Here is a 26,196-nt window from a genome sequence, read left to right as displayed (position 1 = left end):
TAAGTGAATATCGTTTAATCAAATAATAATCTAACAGATCTTACAAGAAAGCCAGGCGATATACATTTTATAGTCATGGAATAGTTTTCATCTTTACAATACGCAATGAAATATAAACACTAGAATATAGTTTATTAAAGCTATAGACGTCTTACAGCGATAGATATTGTTATATTAAAGTACCTAGTACCATCAAATGAGACCTTACAAATACTTCTTATAATTTGATATGATTATGTATCTAAATTCATTCGTTAATTGATTTCAATGCTAATTAACTAGAAAATTCTAAACAATTATTTTTACAAACATTTATAAAAGTAATATTTTACAACAGGTATTTTAGAGAACAATTGTAACCGTCAAATAATAACACAAATATAAAAACTTCGGAGATGTCAAATGATATGTAATAATTTCAATAAATAATCTGATATAAATTCGACATACCTAATTATTATACAATCTAGGGATCAATTTTCCTACTTTAAGTATACAATTTACTACAGCAAAACCGATGGCATGGTTTGAACAATCTATCCGAAAATATCTACTTAATCAGAGGCCGTAATAAAATATAGGTAACATTTACCCAACAAAAGTCACTCATCACAATTATTCTAAGTCTAACATCAGCGCTAAGATTGGATATATTACACTTAAAATATATTTTGTTGCTCCATTTATCATAAGCGGGATGTAAACGAGACTGTACAAGAGGTATGTACAAACTTATGTACTAGTTAATGTATATTTCTACGTAGCTGCTATGAATGCCTACCGGAGTGGAATTAGCTTCAATACTGTGTCCAGCTTTTGGCTGCAACAGAAATGAAAACCTTGATAACGTGTGGAAGCTGGGTTATACTGTAAGCGGAATATGGGTGCAGGGAGCGATTCTCAGAATAATTTGCATGTTTATGGTGTCAGAAATAAAGGTAAGTATGAGTTGCTTTTTAATATAATTGGTATTGTACCGATTTATTTTAGTGGTTTTATTTAAAACACTATCATTACAAAATAAATATATAACCTTAAAATAAAAGTAGGTAGGGCTTCGCCTTACAAAAAACCGCTACTCCGTATTCATTACTACGCTATTTGAAAAGTCCCACATTGCCACATTAATTGACTCAACATTACCCGCTAACATTATCACAAAAGCCTCCCTCATATTTGAACACGAAATGTAACTGCGCCAATTACGTAATTTGCAATCGCGATAACTGTGAAATTATCGTTATCGCTACATAGGTTACTGTTAGTAACACCAGTTGCTCGCCGATTGCCGAGATAGGTTATGTCGGTAATGGCTATAGGCTTTGGTAGAAAATGAGATAGCCTACTTGCGTTCTTAATTTAAAAGTATATATTTAAGGAGCAGATGAATAAAGTGGGCTTCAGTAAACAAAGCTTTAAAGTGCTTCAAGAAAGTAATAAAATGTAAAGTTACCTTTGTAATGCATATCTCGATGCATGCTTGGACAAGTCTTCCCAGGATACTGAAAATTTAAAATTAATTAACACACGTTGTCAAGTCAGGCTTTCACTAAGCAAACAAGATTCATTTGTGCTAAATAATAGTGCAGCTAACCATTTTACAAGGGCATACACAATGCAAGACTAAGTATATCGCTTAGGTACCCAGCTTAGCATACAATATGAATTATTAAGCGCGTCTCCAGAGGAGTTTGTGCTTAATTTGATTTCCTATAAGGTGTAATTTACCTTGCTAAGATCGAAGTCAATGTTGGTCCTCACGGCTCGATGGTGGAGAGGCTGGGGCGGCCTAAAGTTGTTGCCGAGGGGAGCCTTGGGGTGCCTGGCGTCGCCTTGCATCAACCGCCTCAAGCCGTGCAACTACAGTCATGAAATTCAATTATGTTGACACTAAAGTTCTTGAAAGTAAAATGACTAACCCTATTTCGGTATTTTATGAAGCCTCGGCCAAATAATATTACGGGAGATGCTGTTGCTTATTTTGATCACGTTGAAGAGAAAATTGCTCTACAGTGTAATTTTATTCATGTATTGTCTAGAACCTTGAATAAGCTATTATGTTAAAATCAGTACTCGCTGTTATCTTAGAACGATCCGTTTGTTTAACGTTATATTTATTTTTAAATAATAAATTTAACCCAATGTTTGAATGCTGTAATTTTGAAATTTCTCGGTTCAATTTCATTACAAAGAAGTGTAAGGTGGAGAGCTATTTCAAGTAAATTGAAATTTCTTCCTTTTATAACGTTGGTTGACTACTATTCAGTATAGGTATGTTGTTGCCACAGTCGGATTAACTGGCTCGGAACACGCGACCGCGGCTATCTGATTCGCATCGTTGTTTACGCTGTATTAAACAATTTGATTCTGATTATAGACTCCGCCTAAACTTTGATTTTACCAACTGTAATTTGGTTTGTATTGTGGTGCGAAGGCTTTATTTGACTTTGGTACGCTTATCATGGATTTCATTACTGTTGTTTTATTGGTACCACATGCTTGATGATTCAATCATACATTTTAAACTGGAGCTTATCATGACAATGCGTAACCACTCGTAGTATTACGGTGAGGCTAGGTGACGCTGGCCACTGGCTAGCGGCATCAACGACGTCCAACTTTATGTTCAACTGTCAAGCTAACACGTATTATTAGTTTTATTTCAGTTTTTACGAGTTTCCCTCGCGCAGTAAATGTGTGTGGGGGATTTTTATTAGCATAAAACTAAGCACGTTAGTGGTGTTGTAAATTGCGCTTCAAGCAGCGACCACATGGCGTTCGCTCAACTCCCCGCGAGATTGCAAGCAGTTTCCACTAGCACTTAATTTTCCGACCAACACAAACGGAAAACATAAACAATGATTTATAATAACAGCCACACAACGCGGCACTTTCAGTTTACTTTTAACACGTACATAATTCACGGCGGAGTCTTTGTCTAAAGGCGAGGGACGTGAGTTGTTTATTGTAGCGTGGGCACAAATGAAAATGTTATTACGCTGGCCCCAACCACGCTTGAATACACAGATACGAACATGTCTTCGACTGGATGCGCCGTGCGGCCCGGGCGCGGGACAACTGCGGCTATTAAGCAGACCCGCTGAAATATGGGCCGCGATTGTAATTCACGAGTAGAACAGCTTATTTAGTTTTAACGTCTTTCGCACTACAGCGTACTTTATGCATATTCAAACTTTTTCATTAAGAAAATTGAAACTAGCACAAAACTCGATGAATACACTTTAATTGAAAAGTTTACTTTCTCAGAAGTTTATGCACGAAATGAGTTAAAGTTTCAATGCGTTTTCAGAAGTTTGGCTCGTAGTCATTATTTCGTATATTCATGACAAAACATCGTTTGTAGACTATTTAAATGCTCGAATTTTATCTATACACTCGTTAACTTGTTTCAGGTCACTTTGAGCGTTGCTGTTCCATAATTCCTACATCTGTAGTCAAACAAGGAAGGCAGGGAGGCGTATAATGCAAACGGCGAACTTGAACGGATGCAGTTACCGCACATATTGATTGTTACCACTGAGCGGGTTGACCCACTCCTCAGTAGAGCTCAATGTCGAATGTTCCACGTTCTCCACTAATGCACTTTTGATGGTCGCTTCAAAGAGTAGGTATAATGGTTTTGTGTGAAATTATCAGGTAGGGAAGTGGAATTTCGTTACAATGTGGGCCACGAAATATAAAGTTGTCATTCAATTAAAATCGAATCATCAACACTGAAGTGAAATTATGGCCAAATTATGTTGAGTATCAGCTCTTTTCGAATTATGAATTTTGAATTAAGTAGGTTACAAAATGAAATAAAGTGTGGAGACTACAGTTTCTGAATAAGTAGGTACAAGCTTTTCAAGTGTACAGGTTGAAGTAGTGGAAAGTTTGGAGTGCCACTTCTTCATAACATAAACATGTGGAATTAGAAGGCAGGTCTCTACAGAATAAGTAGGTAATCTTTTAATGCTTTGAACTTCATTTTATTTTTAAGTTTGTTCTGTTTAATATACCTACCTAATTCTTTTGGATTGGATTTTTGAAATCGATTAAGATGATGTATAACATTGATTCGTTTTATGTAACAAATGTTTTTAATTACGTAGTTGAATTGACAGTTTAAAAGTTAAATCGTCTTTCAATACCCAGTTGTTGGTTTTTATAAGTTGAGCCGGCAGATGCAGCTGTTTCATCGAAAGTTTCCAATCCAAGACCGACGTGGTACACCGTAAGTTCTAACTATAATTTGTATAGTCCTCAGCAAAACTTGATGAACTTGTCCGACCAATAATCGTCTTGAAGAAATTTGATTGTAGAAAATCAATCTTTCAATTTATAATTCCGACGATGCCGTACACTCTACAAGTTTTTTTTTTATAAAGTGTGAGACGCTGTGTAGGTATATTTATTTATAAATATACGGGACCTAAATGTATAGGTACATACATACGATATCTTTACTACTTTATCTTTACTCAACGTTTTTGCGTATATTTTTGGTCATTATTGGTATCCGAGTTCCGAAGTTTAGCGTGATCGTGGTCCCAGCCGCAACAGCTTTTTCTAAATCATCATAACAAAGTTAGCATCCTAGTTAAGTCTCAAAGTACCTGTTGTTTGGTGATATAGATGGGCTTGTTGACAATGATCCAGGTGACGGTCTCGTAGCAGGCGGGCGCCGTGGTGGAGCCGTCGTACGTCATGTAGTAGTCCGTGTCCGGCAGGAGCCCCCGGACCGATAGCTTGTTCACCGGCATTTCCGCACCTTTGCAGAGAAAGAAGGATTGACTAATTTTATAATTTCGTTGTATTTGATAAAAATAAATTTCGTTTGGATTATCTCTTTTCTTAATAGGTAATGAATTATAATTGTAAATATATGTATTACAAATAAACAAACTACTTATAATTTTAAGCGTTAGATTAGTAATTGAATTTTATACTTACTAGAAGCCAGACAATGTGTAAATATTTATATTATTTATCTGTTAATGAATTAGATAAACAAATGGTTTGCAAGTAAAACCTCTGCAGTGCTATTTCAAAAACTTAAATAGATGTTTTTGGTGCTTCTTTTTTTAGTACTTACCACCGTATTTGATATTTTCTAATTCTTCTGTCAGAACTCTTAGTTCTGGATTTGATAAATCTCCGAGCTGAAAACAATTTGTTAATTTAATAAGAAAGTCGTCATAATGGTTATAAATGGTTATAATATCAATATAATAAATAATATTAATTGAAATAATTAAAAAAATGTATGTAATATAAAATATAGTATTAACCAGCTATGAACGTAATAAAAGAAAACCGGAGATGCGCTAATTGTTTGTCGTGTGGGAAATAGCTTGCTTTAGCAAAGTTTCAGTTAACCGGGGCCACAAGCGAAATATGAACGTGTCGGCAAACATGTTCCCCCTTGGGACAACATCGGATGGGATGTGCTAACACAGGCGCTGGCCTTCATTAAGGAAAACCATAAAACGATCGAAAATAACCTCTCCTAAAGACGGTGTAAGAACATCGGGTAAACATTTGTTCGATTTCGCCAACAAGCTCAGTTGATGGAACATAGATAAATATTTGACAGCTGAGAAAAGTCCGCATTTTTTATGTATAAACGTCGGAACGTAAATAACAGCTGTAGCTGTTATTTACGTTCCGAAACGCTGAGCCTATTTGTGTCTGCAAAGGGCATGGTACTAAATGATTTTCGGAAAGAAAACGTGCGTGAAAAAGTCGCACCTTTCTCCAAATATTGATGATGAAGACAACACTAAATGGTGGCAATTAATTGAAAGCATCCACGCTGACCCCGAGTGGTGACGGCCTGACGGGCCACAGACCAGTCAGTTACTTAATTTGAACTAATAGCTTTACTGGCTAATCCAATGGCGCACAGAAAAATCCAATTTCCTTAATTAACTGCGCTCAGTTTTATGCGAAGGTGCGGCTGGTAACACGTTCGATGGATACAATTACGGTTAAGTACAAATATAAATACCTCATTGCATTATTATTTGTAGGTATAATAGGAAATAATTTTTGTATTGGTATCAATTAGGCCAAGATTTTACAGTGTTTCCATCAGACCACGGTACTAGAGTCCTGGATTTATTATTACCTATTATTCGAAAGTGCACATCTCTTATATCTTGGGTTATAACAAAAACATACATAAGGTACCTGATTGCATAAAATAAATGTTTAATTAATGTAATTACCTGTAACAATAGTGATATTGAAACAATTCCTTGAGCTTTGTGCAGTGCCTCGGAGAAGTTTGAATACAATTGTGAATTAAAACCGAATATCTGAATCTGGAACAAATGAAATCATGTGAAGAAGAAACAACTAATTACGTATTATCAAAAAACATTCAGTTCAAAATTAACAAGGTTTTTAATAAAATGACCAAGTTCTATGTGCCGGTCACGTAGTCTCCTTACCGAAATAGCAACAACTGCATACCACACATACCTACCTGCCTGTGAGTAATAAAGCAACGTGGATTTTTAACCTCATAAAGTTGAAAGTCACAATACTCTGGGAATGAAAAGCCACTTCCACGAGATGGAGCACATGATTTTGGATTTAACATGGCTACGTAAGAATTTGTCACATAAATAAACAGGAGGCATGGTTGAGTTGGTTCGCAGTCAAGTCGTTCGTCGGGATTACATTTGGGATTTGAACATCTCAACGACGGAGGCGCGAGGATGCGTGTGAAAACATCTGTTACGCTTTCTTTTGAGACCTTTCCGAAGAAATCCCTGATAACATTTTAACGTTTATCTACGTTACATGTTTATTCGACGCTTCACTTAGGTTTTATCCTCGGTTGCTTACATAATGTATCATGAGTGTTGCGAATCTCTGACTTTATGAGGATATGAATCTACGTCACTAGGTAGGTTCCTTAAGCCGGGAGAATTATTTATGAAGCCCAAGTTACGATTAAATTTTCTATAGTCGTACGTGAAAGAACGTTCTATCTGACGAAATGTTTTTGTTTGGATAAGGAAAATTTATTATAACAAACCTCTGCAGGAAAGGTGTATCCGTTTATGGCGTGTTCAGATCCAAACTGGTCGTGTAGGCCGTAGTGTATGTGGATTTCATGGAACTGGTACTTGTAGGAGAGTGGGCCTCCCGTTATGTTGATATGGTGTCGAGTCTCATTCTCCACCGTGAAGATCACTGAATGGCCTGTGTTGCTTATTAGACCGTTTATCTGTCAAACAAGGTTAAGAGTTAGGTTCTTATTAACATCACGGTACAATAAGCACGCATAATTATTCAGCTTCAATCTCTTTAGCCCAGCCCAGCCTTTGCCCATTTAAAATACTTATTTGAATCGTACAAATCAAGACCACTTACCCTATGTTTATCTATGTGCAAAAATCGTAGGTTGGGGTCGAACAGCAGCTTGTCTGGTTCCAAGTTGACCGGGGACTGTCGCCTCCCCTTGTTGCATAACGACCATTCTGGGTTGATCAGCCCCCAGAATGCTGGACCTGGATACGTTTAATTAATTTTAATAAAATTACAAAGAGATTTTTGACAGTCACCTCACATGTAACCGAAAATATGTTTTAATTTGCTGCCAATCGATTGACTACTGCAGTAGCCGCTGCAGCAACAATTTATAGGAATGTATAATTCGAACACGGTCAATTTCCATAGTGAAAATTTATAACATGAATTAACCTTCAGAACGCCTACTTGTTTCAATAAATTGTTAAATATTGAGATCGTAATCGAACGTTGTAATAGTGGGCTTATCGCCGTCACTGCACAAAATGTTCGCCGAGCGTCTATTACATGTGAGTGGTCCAGTCAGCACGCGGCTTTAAAGTAATGGAATCAAGACCCAGTTCAATAAATGTTGACTCAGATCAACTTGAAACTAGCACAGACTCAATTGGATGGAATTCGTTCCACGGCGGATGCAAGAAAAAAGAAAATTTTATCATAAATTGAGTTCTTCCTATTGATTTTTTAATCCGTTTATTTTATTATGCTGGCAGATGTTTACAGATGGGTTTTATAGATACATATATATAGTTTGCACCTTACTATGTACTGTTTTTTGTTACTTCATAAAAAAAATGTACTCGTAATACCTCTGAGCAAAATCCGCACCACAATGTGACTGAAACATATCACATGCTTTATTCAAAAACATTATGGCTTTCGTACTCGAATATTTCAATATTTTCAGATCCCCAAAAAAAAATTATTGTGTAAAAGGAGGCTAATCAAAGCTCCCTGTGTCCATATTGCTGGTAGACTCTTCATACATAAATGGTAGTGTATTTACGGGTTCTATTTTATTAGTCCAGATAGATTACGCAAAACGCATAATTGATGTAGGTATCAGGTTTTCAGTAAGTACTTAAAATTGTATTGAACTTGTAAAGCCGTTCGGGGTAGCTGATAATGTGGATGACTTTTAAAATTCGAAATTTTAAAATATATTTCCCTCAATAATTATCGGGTTTTTAATAATTCGTTTCTGTATCTACTTAGCATTGAGACTTCAAAAGACGTTTTATTATTTTATATAAAGTAGGGAATGCAATCCCGATCCCGCGGGATCCCGATCTCGCGAGATCTCGTGTAATTTTTCGGGATCAATCCCGACGCATCATATGACGAGATCCCGTTCGAGATTGACGGGATTGGGCGGCAGTGGTGAGCTACGCAACACACACACAACCACACACACACAACACTTCAAGAGGAATTAGAAGAAACTCTGCGAGCTTCTAAAAGTCCTTTTGCACGTATATCCACGGCCACGAACCTAGACAAATTAGAATCTACCATTAAAAAAGAAATGGATTTGTTCGAGTGTGGAGGAACAAGGGGGCGATTTTTGCAGTTTGCATATAATTGCTTCGCCACGCTGTTGCCAACCAGCGCGAGCGTTGATTCGGAGAGGAGGGCATTCTCAGCAGCGGTGTACATTGCAACAAACATTAGATACCGTTTAGCAGATGAAACTATTAATACCTACCCTTTGTTTTTTAAGGAGTCTTTTTCAAAATCACTCTTTTTCCTAATTCAATTGAAATAAGCTTATTGTTTTGATTACCTAATTTACCTACGTTAATTTCCTTACAACCTGATTATTTAGTCGGAAAGATTAAAGAATAAAGGTTTTTATTTTCTTTCGAGTAAAATGTTATTTTAATTAACCTCACTATCACAAACAAGCAGTTATTAGCTTTTTCAGTCATCTGAATTCATTTTTTTTTTTAATTAGACGGGATCCCGAAAATTCCGGGATCCCGCGGGATTGATATTTCTAATCCCGCGGGATCCCGAATTTGCAATCTCGAGTCGGGATTGCATTCCCTAATATAAAGGCTTTAACTGTAAGCTTACTTTGGTTTTTATGTGATTCACCTTCGCAGAATTCTGGTTAACGGGAAATATTTTTTACGAATATTTTTTGATTCAGAAATTCAAAGCCTGTTCCAAAAATTGTGCCCCTACAATAGCGGCAATATGAATTTAAAATAAATAATTTACACCTGCTGTGAATGAGTGGACCTAATTATATTTGTAACAAAATTAACAAAAGAGTTGCTATCTACCTATTTGAGCATATTTACTGAATGTCCACTGTCGGTCGGTATCAGATGGAACTGTGTTAATTATCCAAATGACAAAGGCTGTATTGTAAATGTTCAGTGCACGATGCGAATATTAAATGTATGTTACAAAAGTTATTTCAATTTTTTCATGCACATTATTGTACTCATTCATTCTCAAAGTACTTTTCTTCGTTAGTTTTAAGCTCTAGGAAACATCTCTTTCGTTGGAAACATTTTTGATTAGTCTAAAAAATAACAGCTGCACTAACAATGTCAGCCGCACTATTTCAGGTTACATAACACTCGCTGAATGAAAAACAGTTTTTACTATAGTTCGGCCATTCAGAGAATGCGTTCCTGACACGTCGCGATTGAACTGACGACGTAACTTTGCAATGGCGTTGCAGTTACGATAAAAATATTTTTGCTGGTTGTTTACCGTTTTAACAATTGAGGAGCATTAAAACAACATTATTATATCAATAATCAATGAATGTAGTTACGTCGTCAGTTCAATCGCGACGTGTCAGGAACGCATTCTCTGAATGGCCGAACTATAGGTATTAATATTTTCGGTCCCACGTGTATTTTGATGGAAACATTTACTGTTATAGTCCCTAATAACTATCGCATTTCTAAAATTATAAAAAAAATCTCATATAATTCAAAAATTTGTATGCAAATATGTAACTATGAGTAGATCCTTTTTACTTAGTAATAAGATTCCACGGATATTAATGAGTTACATTACCATAATATTCCACGGATATTAAAGAGTAGATCATTACTAAAATCCCAAAGTATCCCCATAACAAATTCCTTGTAAAACCAAAGTCCAATCCTCAAAACTTCAAAGCAACACTCGCAGACATAGCTTTTAGAGTGTCCGTAAATAATCAACAGTAGTTCCGTATCGTGTCGCTTCCAGTAGCTCTGTAAGCCGAGGCTCGAGCCTGCTCCAGGCTTAAGCTGCTTGTCCACCTGTGCCCCGTTCGAGGAAATCGGGGAATATCATTAGCACCTGAACCGAAATTACTAAAGACTGATTTTTGGAATAGTTGGGAAAAAGTTCACGAATTTTGTGATTGCTGTTAAAATAAGAGGTGAGTTTGAGATATGTATGGATGGCAAATTATATTATTAAGAACTTATTAGTTTTTTTTTCAGGAAATACTCGTTTATTGTTCAAGTATTAATGTGCTACTTTTTAAAGTCTAAAAAAAGAACAGCAGAATTACTGACGTAAGTACTTAAAACTATTTTGCACTTTACAGGGATTACGAAAAACCGCAAACATTTATTTTCCCAAGGTATTTCAATATTGGCGGGGTGTGGCGTGAAAGTAGCCAAAGTGCTTTGGATCGTATTCACGGTTTTATTATTTATGACCTTGAAAATTGCATGAGTAAGCCGGCGCAGCCGTTGTGGTCACGCCCACTTTATGGCCACGCGTTAAGTGAACTTTCTGTTAATGCATGCATTTTTTTTATTGTTTTTGGCACTGTAAGCGGCATGATAAACTTTGGGTAATGTCTTTATTTTTTCATTGACTTCAGTAAATAAAAATGTAACTGCTTTTGTTCTCTTTTTTTAATATATTTTTGGAATTCATATTATTAAGATAGCAAGAGATTGAAAAACTTCTGCTTAATTTCAAACCTACGCCTTTAACTGATTTTTGTGTAAAAGTATTATGGCTGGTTTCCGATTATAACGTTGCTATATAGGTAGGTATTATCTCTATAGCGTACCACTTCAGTCTTTTTTGAATACAATAAATCCTTTACATTATTTTGAGGATTTTATTAATATTTCCCAGAATTAATAAGATTGTTCAAAATCCCACGAGACAGTATAATCATTTTTCGGTATTTTTAACTGAAAGGTTTTTATATTTTTTGTCGTCAGCGAAACCCGCAGTAAAAATATCATCAAAATACCAATATTTAGACACAAAAGGTCTTGTCACGAATCACACACCTATCGTTCGTAATTTCGACCACAACAAGAGTTTTCTTACCGACCCGTATCACAGTTCGCTTACTCAAGTACCTACCTACCTAACTACTAGTTTACTGAATACCGACACAGATTAGCAGTAGACAGAGACCACTCGATACAAGTTCATCTTTAGATGATCTGTTTACGATAGCACATGTTTGTTGATTACCGATGTCTCTGAATATTGGATGAGTACTCCATTGTTGTGGCTGCACGCAACTTCAGTCCACCAAGTCTGGACAAGGCCCGACGTGTCTCGATACATTTTTAATGCATTTACTGAACCGCTAGTTGATTAGTTCGTCTATCAGCGGATTGAATGAATGAGCTGAAAGGAGCTGCTACGCATGCCGACAATTGTTCTTACAAAAAAAGAACATACTTCCAATGAAAAAGAAAAAATAGGAAGTTCTTGTGATACTTTGATATATATAATAATTATCGTGATCGCCATAGAAGCTGCCATAGATTGAAACTGGCATTGCTGCAGACGTTTCTTTGAAGCTCATCTAACTGAAAATTTCATGGAAGCAGCATGTTTATTATTAAGCAATTAAATGAAATGTGTGTGGCGCTCCAAATTAGCGGGTGTATTTGGCTATTACTAGCTATAGATCTATAGTATATCAGCCTTTGAAAAGGATCAATGTACCTAATCCTAACGCCGTAGGTACACCTGTGTAATTCATAAATCAAAATTCCAAAACCACTATAAATAAAGTTTTACACAAAATATTAACCTAACTGAAATTCAATTCCTCACAAATCCGAGACGCCACTCAAAGAAAAAATATTAGGCGATCATAAAATGCACGGAAGTTATCAGGAAAATATCAGTTCGCGTTCACGATAACACACCTCACAATTTTGCGAATGACGTAATATGAATACAAGATAAATCGCCCGTATGAATTTCGTGTCACGTAAACCAGCAAAAATGTTATCGGCACAGAAAAATTGATACGGCGCACGGGACAAATGTTTTGCGGTAGGTCAATGAATTGGGTGATACTCTGTGTGATGTAGATACTTTTCTTGGTAAATGGTGTAATAGACACTTACTACCTTTGAGTTTTCACTGACTTATATTGCTATAGGCTGTGGAAGTTTAAAAATAATAACAGGTTATGAAGTTTCTTAGCGTATAATAATAATTACCAATTAGTCAATTGTTGATTAATAGAAGAAGCCTAAAGGAAGGACGACTTAAAAAGCATCGGATTTTTACAAAGACAACAATCAGTAATCGAACCAGCGATGTTGAAGGTATCGACCGGTATTTGAACTAAGAAGGAAGGGGAATTATTACATTTGTATTTAACAATCAACAGTTATAATCATTTGCCTTCAGGCCTACAATGACCTTTATTTAAAATGCAAAATGATCATGTAATAAGATAAATTATACAATTGGGAATATGTATTGTAGGTTTAATCGCGAACAGCTGAACGATTATAATTATTATAATAAAATGCGTGGAAGGTGTATTCATCGAATTTGTTTTATAATACTTTGTTTTTAGTCTTTGGTTAGAAATACAAGGTGTTGATTTGCATTTGTGCCATAGTTCAGGAGGAGGACATACAATACGTAAATAATCGATTGGAATTACAGTAGACGGGAAATAACTAATATGCACTGCTTTTTTTGTCATTGTAATGCCGTGGTATTTCCGAAGTAATCCAATTTTATGAATGAAATTTATGAGTGATCGTTGCGTATGCTTTGTGTGAGGGTGCAGCACGGTTTTAACGCCAGTAACATACGCGCCAAATTAAATAAGGCTAGATGACATTTACGGAATTCCGAAAAAAAAATTAAAGAAAAAAAATTACGTACCAATTTTTTTATTGATTTGGGTCGAGAATCATTAGCATAATTACCTCCTTGAATATGGCACGGATGCAAATCAACAGCTTGTATATAAACCAAATGTATTAAACGTGATATTTGTCAGTCACCTAGTTTTGGATTTATTTTGCATTTCATATAAACTCGTTCTTGTATCTCATCTCAAACGCAAATAAAAATAAAATATCGTGCCCGTTTGAAGAAAAGTAAACATTTTGATTACCTCCTTTGCCTTAAAAATACAGGCGTTCATAAAAACAGGAGATAGAAACAAAAGAAAAATAAACGTCACATTTTTCCCAAAAACATCCACCCGTCTGCAACTAACACTAAAAATGCACAGCGCCGTTTTATTCATTTCTAGACCCGCATACAAATAGTGCTCGCAAACGATTCATAAATATTAAATAACGCGATAAAATTTAACAATGACATGAACAATAAATGGGTCTCACCTGAAATGCCGTCGTAGGTCCACCATTCCTCCCAGCTGACGCCGCTCACGGCTGCAATCACACGGAGTCTAATTAAGTCTGCACTATTCACTAAATGAACACTACTCCTTGTTATAACTTGAGCGATTTTATTCCCAGTTTGTCGACCTCGGAAGGTAAATGGAAGAATGATTTATCTTAGATACGTGGGAGATTGGAAACTGAACTAGGTGGGAAACTTCCAAGTATTGCTCTCGATATATTGGATACGGTTTTCTTCGTAAGGAGTGACCGTTAAACATTTTGTACGTAGTTTTGATAAAGGTCAATATAACAAGTACCATCGTATTTCAAGTATTTTAAACAAAAACTTTTCGAATTGGAAGTTCTATAAATACTTCATTCCTGTACAAAAAATCCTTTTAGTGATCCTATATAATACTTATTTATCTACTTAATTCATATTTCCTAATACAAAATATATAATATCACGGGCTACCCCAAAAGAAATAAGACGGAGATTTTCCTTAGAATTTAAACCAAAGATCTGTTAAGTAAATCATTTTGTTTTGTTACATTCAATTTTTATCTTACTTTTATCCTGTTTTCCTCAAGCGAATCAATGGAAATGAAATGAGTGAGCCAATGGAGCGGAAAAGCGTTATTCTTTTGAAACAAAACGGTTTTTCCTTGACGTGGTGCGATGTTTGACACCCGCTATTGTTTGTTTTTAAGTACCTATGTACCGAGTGCGAGGTGCTTGCACCGTAAACTTTGTCTGTCAGTTGTTTCAATACGATTATTTGTTTGTTGCTTTGTAGAGCGTCGAAGTGCACAACGTTTAAATTACGAGCTGCTGCTTATTCATCCTGTCACATTGTTTATTCAACCTTTACTTGAATTACCTTTTTTTTTACCTATATACTTACTTAAATTATAGTTACATAGTTATAAATACTATTGTGCAAAAAGCTAGAACATATAGGTAGTAGGGGTTGAACTTAGTATTCGTGAAGCACTCCTACTCAAAGCTCTAATCCACTAATTGGGTAGTGTAAGCTCAGCCGCCCCGGTTCCCCCAGTCTTACCAAGATATGACAAAATAAAAATAACATCACATTTTATTAAAAATACTTTTAACGCCAAACCCTAAAAAAACCGACTTCATAAACACCACGGGCTCACGGGAGAAGGATTTACAAAAGATTAAAATTTCTAATTTGAGCTGGCTAAAGTTCTCTTAATTAGGATTATGAGATTTTGATACTCATAATAATTTCAAAGCAATTAATTCAAAAATACTGAGGAGTAAAAATCTTCAACAGAGTATTTTCTGTAATAATTGGCGATAGAACCTTTTCCTGATACTAAGATTCGTCCCACTCAAGTACCTCCGGACGTTTTGCTTCGATTGTCACGAACCAGCTATAATTACCGACTTCATATTTATTGAATGCTCAGTTTAATTAAAAATCAACACAGTTAATATCATAATACGTGTAGTGAAACGTGCATTCGAAGTATACACCAATCTCGAAAGTTACTCGATACACGGCTGATTTATGTTTTTAATTTAAATTTTTGCATTCGCCAGGCGAAGTTCGCCACGGACGCGCCGCCTGCATCGCAAATATATGTTACAGTCGAGTCGAGAGATCGTTTCCAGTTTCGATTCGATACAGCTTGAGCGAACTGTCGACTTTTAATCTTTTAATGCTACTCAACAAACTTCAGCCTCACGGAGTACGCCCCCGTTTATTTGAAATAATATATTGCATACGATATTTTGCTTTTACGAATATAGAAATTGGAAATAGCATGAGTTCCTACCTATGTTTTATTAGTAATGCATGGTAAGCTCCAGCATTTATAGTCGTGCAAGTTATTAGCATTGCTCATGCGACAAGGTTCGTTATATTCAGGAAACTATAATGATTGCTTTGTAACTTCGGTAACAGAGATAATATTAAGTGAGCTCGCAAGCCTGCATGGACACTAAGTACAGCTCAGTGCGGCTTAGAGCAACTTTAGTGTCGAAAACAACACCTGAGGCTACGCGCGCTTCCTGCTCAATCTATGAATTACCCAACTTTGAAATAATTTCAGCAGATCACCGTGCTACATCTTGGGAATTATACAATAACTGATAAATATATTATATAATAAACAGTATTAATGTAATATAGTATTTTGTCGTTTTCCACTTAGTCCAACAAGATTTAAGACTGAAAATAATTTATTTTGTTGACGGTACACGAGTAAGTATATCGAAACAAATGTGAGATTGAATTCTTATGCATTGTTGCATTTTGCAGACGCGATTGCTACGTGAAGTAGGAAAGTGCTCGCGCGGGAGATGCCAGTCAGCGTCTGCTTAGTTTTAAGGCTCGGCAGACTCCAGAAGTCGGCACACCTTCCAACGTTACCCCGCGGGAAATACTTACCTACTTACTATTGTATGTTTAAACTTGTTTGCACTTCGCTTACAAGGAGATTTATCGTTATTTTTGCTGTACAGTTCCCGGTTTAGCGTAAGCGCGGTAATTTACAATCAACAACATTTCAAAGGTATTGATGTCGCAATCAAATGTTGAAAACGTGAGCAATTCGCAGCCGACGAACTCCACAAAGAGCTTCAACCATGCATCGGAAATGAATCAGTTTCCGTTTCGAGTGAGGCAAATGATATATATGTGTCTACGTTTGCATTCCAAACGGGACTCTACTGTCTACGTGGCACCGTTCAATGCACTGCAGGCTTAACAAATTTAAACAGGATGCGCTACTTGTAGACACATTGTATTCGTACATTTTAAATGCATAGCGTAAGTTCGAGAACGTTCAAGAATTAAAATTAAGGAGTGCACTGTCTGGGGCACGGAGGGGAACAAACCTGGATGATTCGGATGCATCGAGACCTCCGTAACGATTTTCCGATGCATTGAGCCGCAACAAAACGAATGGAAATGTCATCGATGTATGAAATAAATAAATAAAATCACGTGGAAAATAGGCAATTTCACGGTGCATTGGGTGTTCTTTGCGTGGATGTGCAAGACTGCGATCGTGTCGTATCGCAAACTAGTGCCAACGTCCGCATAACAAAAGCTTCGTTCACGCGAATAATTTTAATCGAGAGCTGAGTGCCTTTTTATATAATGCATATCGTGGTACTGACGCCGCCGCTACGCACTCGATATGCAATTAGCTGATGTACTCAGGATTTGATTCTCGGATAAAATATAAAGAAATATCATTTTACAAAATAATAATAACAAATTAGCTAACAACGTTTAATTTGTTATGGTTCAGTTGACGACGCCTTTTTGTAAGTTAATAAATAGAACATCTTATATTTTTTTAAGGATTCGTACCGGATGGAAGAATCTTGTTGATACACAAAAATAAAATCTGTATAAAAGTCATATTTTCATTTATCTCTTTCTTCATTTAATTAGGCCGTCACAGATCTCTCGGAATTAGGATGCTGTGTAGGTTGTTGTACCTACACTTGTTCTTATCATAATCAAAATATCTACGTAGGTATTTCCTTTCATAATTCGTTCTGAGAAATATATTTACATTTTTTTTTTCACGGAAAATTAACCCTGAGTTATAAATACAACTCTTGTTTTTCCTTAAAATTTTGCTTGAATCATAACTGCTTTCAACAAGAAATGTGTTTAACTTTGTAACCAAAAAAAAACTGTGGTTGTTGGTACACTTAGATATGATCGAAAGTGCGATAGTAAGCTAATAAAAGCACAAAAGAAAATAAAATAAATTGGCTTGCTACCAATCGTTCAAATGATGCCTGAGCCGATGAAAAAATAGTAAGTAAATTACTTGATTACAGAATTTAATAGATGAAGAGTCGAGTCGAAAATAAAAGTTCGAAATAAAAATAATTTCCACTTCCCATGTAGGTATTAATATTTTCGAATCTTTAAAGGTCCCTGTATATCGCGACGTCAAGTTACTGGCATCCCGGGTCGGGCCGAAGCGATCCGTTACTCAATTAATCGGTCTGCGGATCGAGTGTGAAATTGTGATGTGATCTGTTGAGCTTTAAATAATACCTCTCTCGTTTATTTACTGGTGTTTTATATTTTATTTTACGAATTATTCCGCCAATGAAACCTTTATTTTATTTGAAATAAGTCTTAATTTTTATCGTGGTCGTGAAAAGTCGTGGTGGCCTAGTGGGTAAAGGACCAACCTCTCAAGTATGAGGGCGCGGGTTCGATCCCAGGTCAGGTAAGTATCAATGCAACTGTTCTAAGTTTGTATGTACTTTCTAAGTATATCTTAGACACCACTGACTGTGTTTCGAATGGCACGTTAAACTGTAAGTCCCGGCTGTCATTGAACATCCTTGGCAGTCGTTACGGGTAGTCAGAAGCCAGTAAGTCTGACATCAGTCTAACCAAGGGGTATCGGGTTGCTCGGGTAACTGGGTTGAGGAGGTCAGATAGGCAGTCACTTCTCGTAAAGCACTGGTACTCAGCTGAATCAGGTTAGACCGGAAGCCGACCTCAACATGATTGGGAAAAAGGCTCGGAGGACGACGAAGTCTTAATTTTTGTAAGCCGTCTTGAATGTGGTATTAACTTCTTATTGAAAATCTATAGTCAGTAAACTTTTGACGTCATTATTTTACTTTTCCGTCATTGACACCTGTGTTTCTGCCATTATTTTATGCTGCAATGTAAATTTCTTCTTGTAAAGTTCTGGGTTATGACTCGCATTTAATCAATTTGATCAAACTTCTGTACATGCGCATCACAAGCAGGCAGCATAACATCTGAATTTAAATACTCTTCATATTAAGTTGTTTCACTGAATAACTAGTCAAGTAGTTATCCGTTCAAATTTCATTAATTACTCCACCATGCAGATTAGAGAAAACTATTGTTCCGTGAAAATTAGTCGTGATTGACGGTAATTGGTACGAACACTGTTCCCGAGCTGGGCTAATACAAGTGTAATGACTTTATGGTGCGGTGCGTTCGCAACAGCATTCGCGGTATGTTCGGTTACGTATGCAGACGGTATCGCGGGTACACCGTACGGGGCGTCGTGTATCGTTGCAAATTCCTTATTGCGTTTGATATTTTCGTATGCTTTCGTTCGCGATATTGTTGTGAGTTTTTATAGTTTTTGGCGGTTAAAGTTTTATAGTAAATTAATTTATTTTTTGATAATATTGCAATTGGAGAACAGTCAAAATAAGTAAGAATGTTATAATTATAACCTTGAAAATATACATATTTAGTACCAGTTGTAAGCAGTAAGTTCAATATAATGTCATAAATCCTCAACAATATGTTTCACTTTATACCTCTAATTCAGAATGTAACATTACTTAATCCACATACAATTTGTACGTCCAACTTGTTGGAGATTAAGCACAAACTTACTTAGAGCTGCATAAAGCGTCACGTTAGCTCGAACTCATAATTCAAATTTCAATGTAAGGACAATATTCAGTGAAGCAAAGTTAAATTAAAGTCACATGCGGATTTGGCTGCGGTCCGCCAGAGCTTAAGGCGAGCGACACCACCTGCGCTCAGACCTAGCACTGAAAACACAATTTGTGGCGCGCCTTTTGTACTCTTGTTTACTGTTATGCATTTTATATTTAAACGATTTTATTTTTATATATCTGTGGCCTTGCCCCGTCTCTAGTTTTGTGAAAAGATGGTGGTGGCACTTGTGCATTCAATGGTTGATCACTCTGGATACGAGGACGTAACCAGAAACAGCCTGCTGATCAATAAATGATTGACAGTGTGCAATGAACAAGACGTATCTTTGAATATGCCTCCGCTAACTAGGTTAAATTTTTGGTAAGTCTTTGAGAGCTTGAAATTATCGTACTTACATGTATCAAGTTATGATCTTTGTCCGTATATCATATCTAGAAGATACATCTGAAGTTTCTAGCACTTCTCGTTGAGTGTAGGACTTTACGACTATTTGAGTATGTGGGCCAAAGTTTGTAACTGTTGTATAGCTGCTGAAGTGTTATTAACTTTGATATTAATTGTAAATTCAGACTTGAGGATTAGCTAAAGCTAATTCTTACGAACAGAAGTTCTATTGTGAGGTTAATAAATTGTTTTTCTTACAAAAGGGGTTGAACAAAACAGAGTTTTTAAGTCTTTGAATTTTTTAAATACTTATATACTTTGTAATGAATGAGATTCGCTAGAAGGATAAAAAAACTTTATAACAAAATCACGAACGTAAACAATAATAACAAGAACACACGCGTGTTAGAACAAAAGGCGACAACGGATGTTGACATGAGAAATTCTCCGCCAATTTTTGTCTTGGCTTAAAAGGTGTGTAAATAAGGGAGTGCGATACAATGGGAGGAGAGCAAACAAGGTCATAAAGCACGTCACAAGGACGATCCTATATATAATCAGCTTAGTGATAAATTGGCAAACAGCACGCGAACGGCGCAGCTGGTTCCGGCCTGTCCGGTGTCTCCGCGCCGCCGGCTAATGCTCAACTCACGAAAAGAATAACATTATCTTCACAACTAGTGTCTAACGTCACTATTTAATTTTCGAATCTACCTCCCACACATTGCTCAGGATTTGTAGTGGGAATACAACAGCGATACCCCCGCACTAGACAAGTAATCCCCAAGTTTGTTCAAAAGTTTCAGTTTCAATTGGAAACGAGATTACCATACAATAATATTAACTTTAGCTTTTCTGTAACGTCTATAAGTTGAGATACACGAAAAGGTACTTTATTTCCAGACTCGTAAAACCTATTTTCTTTTATTTTATGGTGAAAAATTTTACTTGCTGCTTAACCGCAAGGGGAGGTACGATAAAAACACTAATTACGAACCTGCATTTTGTTTTTGTTGACCTGAAGCTTATTTTCTTTTTCGGTGGTACTTGTTATAATGACGCAAACAGTTAACACGTGATAAATTATCTCTAGTAATGGGACCTTTTTTATTTTATAGAAAAATACTATAGGTAGATTTCTTAGTGAATTATATTGGCGGTTTAAATAGTATTTTAAATAACATTCACCCGTGTAAGAAAAAAGTATCTGCAGTAATGCCGACACAACAGCCGCTCCAAGGAGGCTGTGCATTGTCTATGACACGTTCTCTTTCAGACCCGGCATTGGAATTCGTTTACATTTCACCGCTGGACTATGCTTCCTTCTTTAACTTTTTCATGGTAGAAATAAAACTTTGAATATTTCTCAGTACCGTGTTGGAAGCTCTGGTATACTCAGTTTCTTCATTGCACCTGAAACAAAAGAAAATAACTCATGTACCACCAATTGTTTTTAACTAATGAAAAAATTTAACTATCTAGCCGTTATGTATATTTATGTTCCATATTTAAAATGCGTTTATGATTGAAGATATTTATAGGCAACTATAGCCATTTGCTGGCTCTTTTACTTATCATATACAAAAAAAAAAACCAAACAGATTTTATCACCGATTAATTAAAGGTAGAACATTTCTAGCGCAATAACGAGCTCGGTTGAAACAATAGTGGGTAAGTAGCACGGGGCAGATCGCTCGTGCATCGTATAGGCGCGCACCGCAATGACCCATTTGCCTCAGTTGGTAAACATTTGGAAATTGTGTGGTGCGATCAGCTGCCTGTAGTTGTCCCTGCTGGTTTTTGTATTAGGAATCAGTGGTGAAAGTACGGGACGAATCAAAGCTAGCGATTGGTTTATAAACAGAGGAGATACCTTAGAAAATATTTAACAGAAGTAAACGTAAAGATGCTCCTTTAAAATACTCCTTTTGTGAAAAAACAAGTTCTGTCTGACTAATAGGAACTGAAACAAACAAATATATATTTTGCTATGATTCCGCGACCATAGATATCCAGATTTATGGCAGAAGAACGTAGAGCCGCGGGAAGACTGTGGGAAGTTATTTTAACGATATGAGACTAAACAGATTTTTCTTTACAAAGTAATTCTTTATACATGTATGTTGCTTATTTTTAATAGTAAAGAGTAAGCTGTAGTGTGACTTAAGGTATTTATAACATACGCAAACGCTATTCTATCAGTGTCTAGTTATCAGAATACTATTTTTATTCTATTAATAGGATCCATCCACGTGTAACATAAAAATAACCATGTAGTTTATGTAACGATAGACAGAGACACATCAATAGTGTAATATTAAATATTTACTGGACGAAAAACATGTCAACTATTTAAAACTCATCAAGGCTTTAAAATTTTAAACAAATTTTTTGACCTAATATAAAAGGAAATATTTTTGTTTGTTTATACTTTATACTAGCCGTTTTCCCGCGGTTTCACCCGCGTCCGTGGGAGCTACTGCCCGCACCGGGATAAAATATAGCCTATGTTACTCGCAGATAATATAGCTTTCTAATGGTGAAAGAATATTTAAAATCGGCCCAGGAGTTTTTGAGTTCCATTACAAACAAACAATCAAAGTTTTCCTCTTTATAATATTAGTACCTATAGATAACCTGAAGGCTCTGAAACCACTAGAAAATGTCAAAAATTCTTTCAACGTTGCGAAACTACACTATTCCCTTGGAACAGGCTGTATTTTGTCCGGATACGGGAAGTAAGTAGTTCCCCTGGGATGCAGGCAAAACCGCGGGGTACAGCTATCTACCAATTTATTACCAATTAAATGTCATGTACTGATAGCACTAGCGTTAGTAGTAGACATTTACAGCCTGATTATCCGTTCGTAAATGTCCCACTTGCATGAAAGCCCTGAATAACGCCATCGAATTGTTGATTCATTAATGAAAACAGAAAATAGAAATGCTTGGATTTTTAACCAACTTCCAAAATGGAAGGGTTTCTTGGTACATCCAATCCATCCAGTGTTTTGTCAAAATTCTCCATGACGTGGTAATAAGATTTGCAAGAAGTATATTTTTGTTTGATAGTGGATTGTTCTAAAATCGAATTAACCCATTTGATTCCATATGGATCTTACAGTTCGAAGACTTTTTAAAGTTTGGGTCTTTTGTGAGTGGTTTTTTTAATGATAGGATTTGGTTATACTCCTCAAATACACTGGCGCATCCGCAGATCTGTTACTTTTCGTGGCGCAACACCGTAACATTTCAAAGTGGTAGAAATAACTTTACCATAAAAAGTAATCAACCGCACACATTGTGCCATTTTCTCAAGTTCCTAATATTCGACCTGAATATGAAACCGAAGGGGAAGTTTTAAAAATTCGACAAGGCCATCGTTTGTTCCGGCGGCCGCTGATAATGGAGATTTGATATGTCGCAGGCCATGTAACGGTTGAATGTCGACCGGCAAGTTTGTTCGCCTCATCGTATAAATAAGCATAAAGTTGTGTGCCATCACGCGAACGAGTCGTTAACCCTGCTCCATGGCGCAATAATGGAGAGATGAGGGTGTCATTGAGACCACAACACGACTACTTCAACGCGGTCCGAATGACAGCTAAGAAAGCACTGTAATTAGCAGGTGATAAACTTCTGTAACGTATATTTATGTCAAAATAGAATGAAGATACCTATTGGATTTTATTAGACTTGGTTTAATTTGAGTTGTCTGGGATTTGTTTGGGCTAATGAAATGACACACAGTAACGGCTTTTAGTGGTATGTAATCTGAGACGAAGGACAACTTTGAATTCTTAATTTTGTTCTCAACCTGTGTTCTTTTGACTGATTAGTCTCCGTCATGCGTCGATCGCCGCTTCTCTCGTGTTTGAAAGTCTTGTAGTCATGCCAGGATGTTTGAAATAGTATAGTCGATAAAAAATAGTAATCTTAGGACCAAATAGTCGAAAGAAAAAATATAATGCCGACATTTATTTTTGATGCGTTATGTTTTGGCAGAGTTAAATGTTTTTAAAGAAGGTTAACAATTCCGAAATATTTTAAAATAATAGTTAGATAAAAAATATTTTTGATCCCGGTGTGTAGTATCTATTAACACTTCCAGATAAAAAATGCTTCGACCAGTCAAAATAAACCATGTCAGGCAGGCCGCGGTTTTTCTCTGTAGTTGGTACAAAAGGCTGTTGTAAACATAATGACTTCCATTGCTCAATTCAAATTAACGCTATGAACAATAAAATACCTGTGGGTAAAGGCTTGACATAAGGGTTCTTAAAAACTACAGGCGGTAAGGTAATAAATTGAAAAAAAAAAAACCGTGGGTGACTTAACTTCATTGCATTACGCGTACATACCTATGTACTTGTCACAAGGCAGACATTAAAAGCGTCGATTTTTTAATTCTTTACAAAAAAGCCGTGAATGAAACGAGCGCTGTGCACAGTGGAATGTCAGGAAAATATTTTTTGAAAAGGTCCGCTTTTTCAAAGCCACGTCGTCGTCGTATTGAATGCGTTTTAATGAAAAAACATGCGCCGATTCGCAACAGTCAAGGGAATTAAAACCTCCGAGCGCCGTTCGCGATCCCGAATGCATCGGTCGGAATTTTCATTTGTCCGAATATTATTTCCACGGGGAATTTTGCTGGCACTATTTTGTTTAAATTTACGACTGCCTCGTTTTGTGATTTCGCTTGATTAACGGTTTGAATTAGTTGCCTACTGCAGATTTGTTTGGTTTTTACCGGTTCTAAATCTAGAGCTACACGTAGTGTTTACATTAATGGTGACTTTTATGTCACTACTGCATTACTTATTGGGCATAATTCTATGGTTTTTACCGCCGCTATTTATTCAAGACTTATATTAACAACAACAATAGGTACTTTTAAATAAAGCTTAGGTACTGGCTGTAACAGATATTGCTATACTTAGATATTGCATAAAATCTAGGTACGTCATCCAATACAGGTGGCGCAGTGCACTTCATAGATACCTACCGTTATATTTCCAATCTCCATTTTAATAAGTTCAAAGTGTAGAGCAGTCTGAAAGTAAGTACGTTACGGATATTTTTACCCAAAAAAAATATCTCAAAAATCCTTTTTAATCTCATGCTCTTTTTACGCGGTAATTTAATTATTGTGTACCTGTGTGAAGTTTATTAATAGTGTTAAATATTGTAAAGTTCTATTAAGAAATATTTTCTTTATTCAGGAAAAAATAAGTTATTAAGTTGGGCTATGAAAAGTGTTATTTATTTACTAATGCAGCTATAAAGTTATGAGAAACTTGTAAATACCTTGAAAAAATACCGCAAGTACCCACGTGTAACGGATTCCACGTTTTAATTTTCTCTTGTGAAAAACAAGACTAAAATGTTTAGGTGGTAGTATTGGGAAATCCCACATAATATTTACTTTTAGAATGCTTCAGAAACGGATAAATATTTGTTTATTTTTACAGTTTTTCCCATAGAAAACGCAAATATTATTCGACAAAAACGTTCCTGTGGTTTGACCAGGTAAATATTATCATGTACTGTGTAAAATATGATCATGTAAACCGGCTGTATAATAATCCTATAATAATGCTCCGGTTAAGCCCACCCTGTATAACAACGGTGAGTTTAATTGAATTTAGGTTTGAGGGGAGGCAATTTCATAATTACCCGGCATTTAATTAAAATTATTGCGGTTCTCGAGTTACCACGTACTTTTAGTGTAATATTATATTATGGGTAGATTTATGCTAATTTTATTTTCATAGGGTTAAAATCATTTTAAAACTTGTTACGATATTCATGGCCATGTATTCTTTAACAAAGTTTAAATAATTAAAATGTTTAATTTCTATTAAAATAATATAAATTAAATGTATAAACATTATAAAAGTTAGCTTTTACTAACTTTAAATCTTAGAAAATAACGTAGCATTTAAAATACATTACGAATTTTAGTAGGTACCTACATTTTTATTTCAGTAGTATTCGATTTCTAACTATTGGTTTATTCATAATAACTACAGTGAAAAAAACAAACAAGTCAGATAAGCAAAAAATATGTAATGGGTATGAGTACAAAAATATTTGTTAGTTAGACATCGGTAAAAGCATTAGAAACATTGGAAAATAAACAAAATATCAGATAAAAATATTTCGGAAAGATTCTACATACTTGCAAAAAACTCTTGTAAACTCTTCTTCAGTCAAAGTTATAAATAAATTGTCCAACACAATTTTAAATACAACAAAACTTCAGTGATTCAGTCGTTAACACACTTTATTTAAATAGTTTGTGTAAATATACAAAGATATGTTAGTGCGTATTACGATACGAAAGTTATCGGAAAGTTACCGCCATTTCGCGCGAGGACCTAGCTCTGAGCCCAACTACACGCGAGCATGTTCGCGCCGCGACT

The 26,196-nt window shown here is 35.9% G+C and overlaps 1 protein-coding gene across 1 annotated transcript; it reads right to left on the bottom strand.

Annotated features, from left to right (window-relative positions):
* Positions 1–26,196, bottom strand: LOC124632388 (carbonic anhydrase-related protein 10). The gene is made up of 11 exons (XM_047167208.1): positions 25,953–26,196; positions 20,960–21,184; positions 13,920–13,970; positions 7,387–7,523; positions 7,049–7,240; positions 6,231–6,326; positions 5,096–5,162; positions 4,617–4,771; positions 1,729–1,860; positions 1,454–1,502; positions 1–820 (listed from the first exon to the last, which is right to left on the bottom strand). The coding sequence occupies exons 2-11, from the start codon at positions 21,021–21,023 to the stop codon at positions 798–800; spliced, it is 966 nt and encodes a 321-aa protein (XP_047023164.1). The 5' UTR covers positions 21,024–21,184; positions 25,953–26,196; the 3' UTR covers positions 1–797.

Source organism: Helicoverpa zea, chromosome 8 (genome assembly GCF_022581195.2).
Source record: "Helicoverpa zea isolate HzStark_Cry1AcR chromosome 8, ilHelZeax1.1, whole genome shotgun sequence".
Classification (NCBI taxonomy): Eukaryota; Metazoa; Arthropoda; class Insecta; order Lepidoptera; family Noctuidae; genus Helicoverpa; species Helicoverpa zea.
This window is presented reverse-complemented; position numbering and strand designations above follow the sequence as displayed.

Bases quoted from the DNA above. Each gene is read 5' to 3' on its own strand.
- LOC124632388 (XM_047167208.1), bottom strand. From the start codon at position 21,023: ATGCACAGCCTCCTTGGAGCGGCTGTTGTGTCGGCATTACTGCAGATA. The intron at 6,327-7,048 runs GTTTGTTATAAT...CATTTGTTCCAG, and splicing joins GATACACCTTTCCTGCAGAG to ATTCAGATATTCGGTTTTAA. The intron at 1,861-4,616 runs GTACTTTGAGAC...TCATGACTGTAG, and splicing joins TCTATATCACCAAACAACAG to TTGCACGGCTTGAGGCGGTT.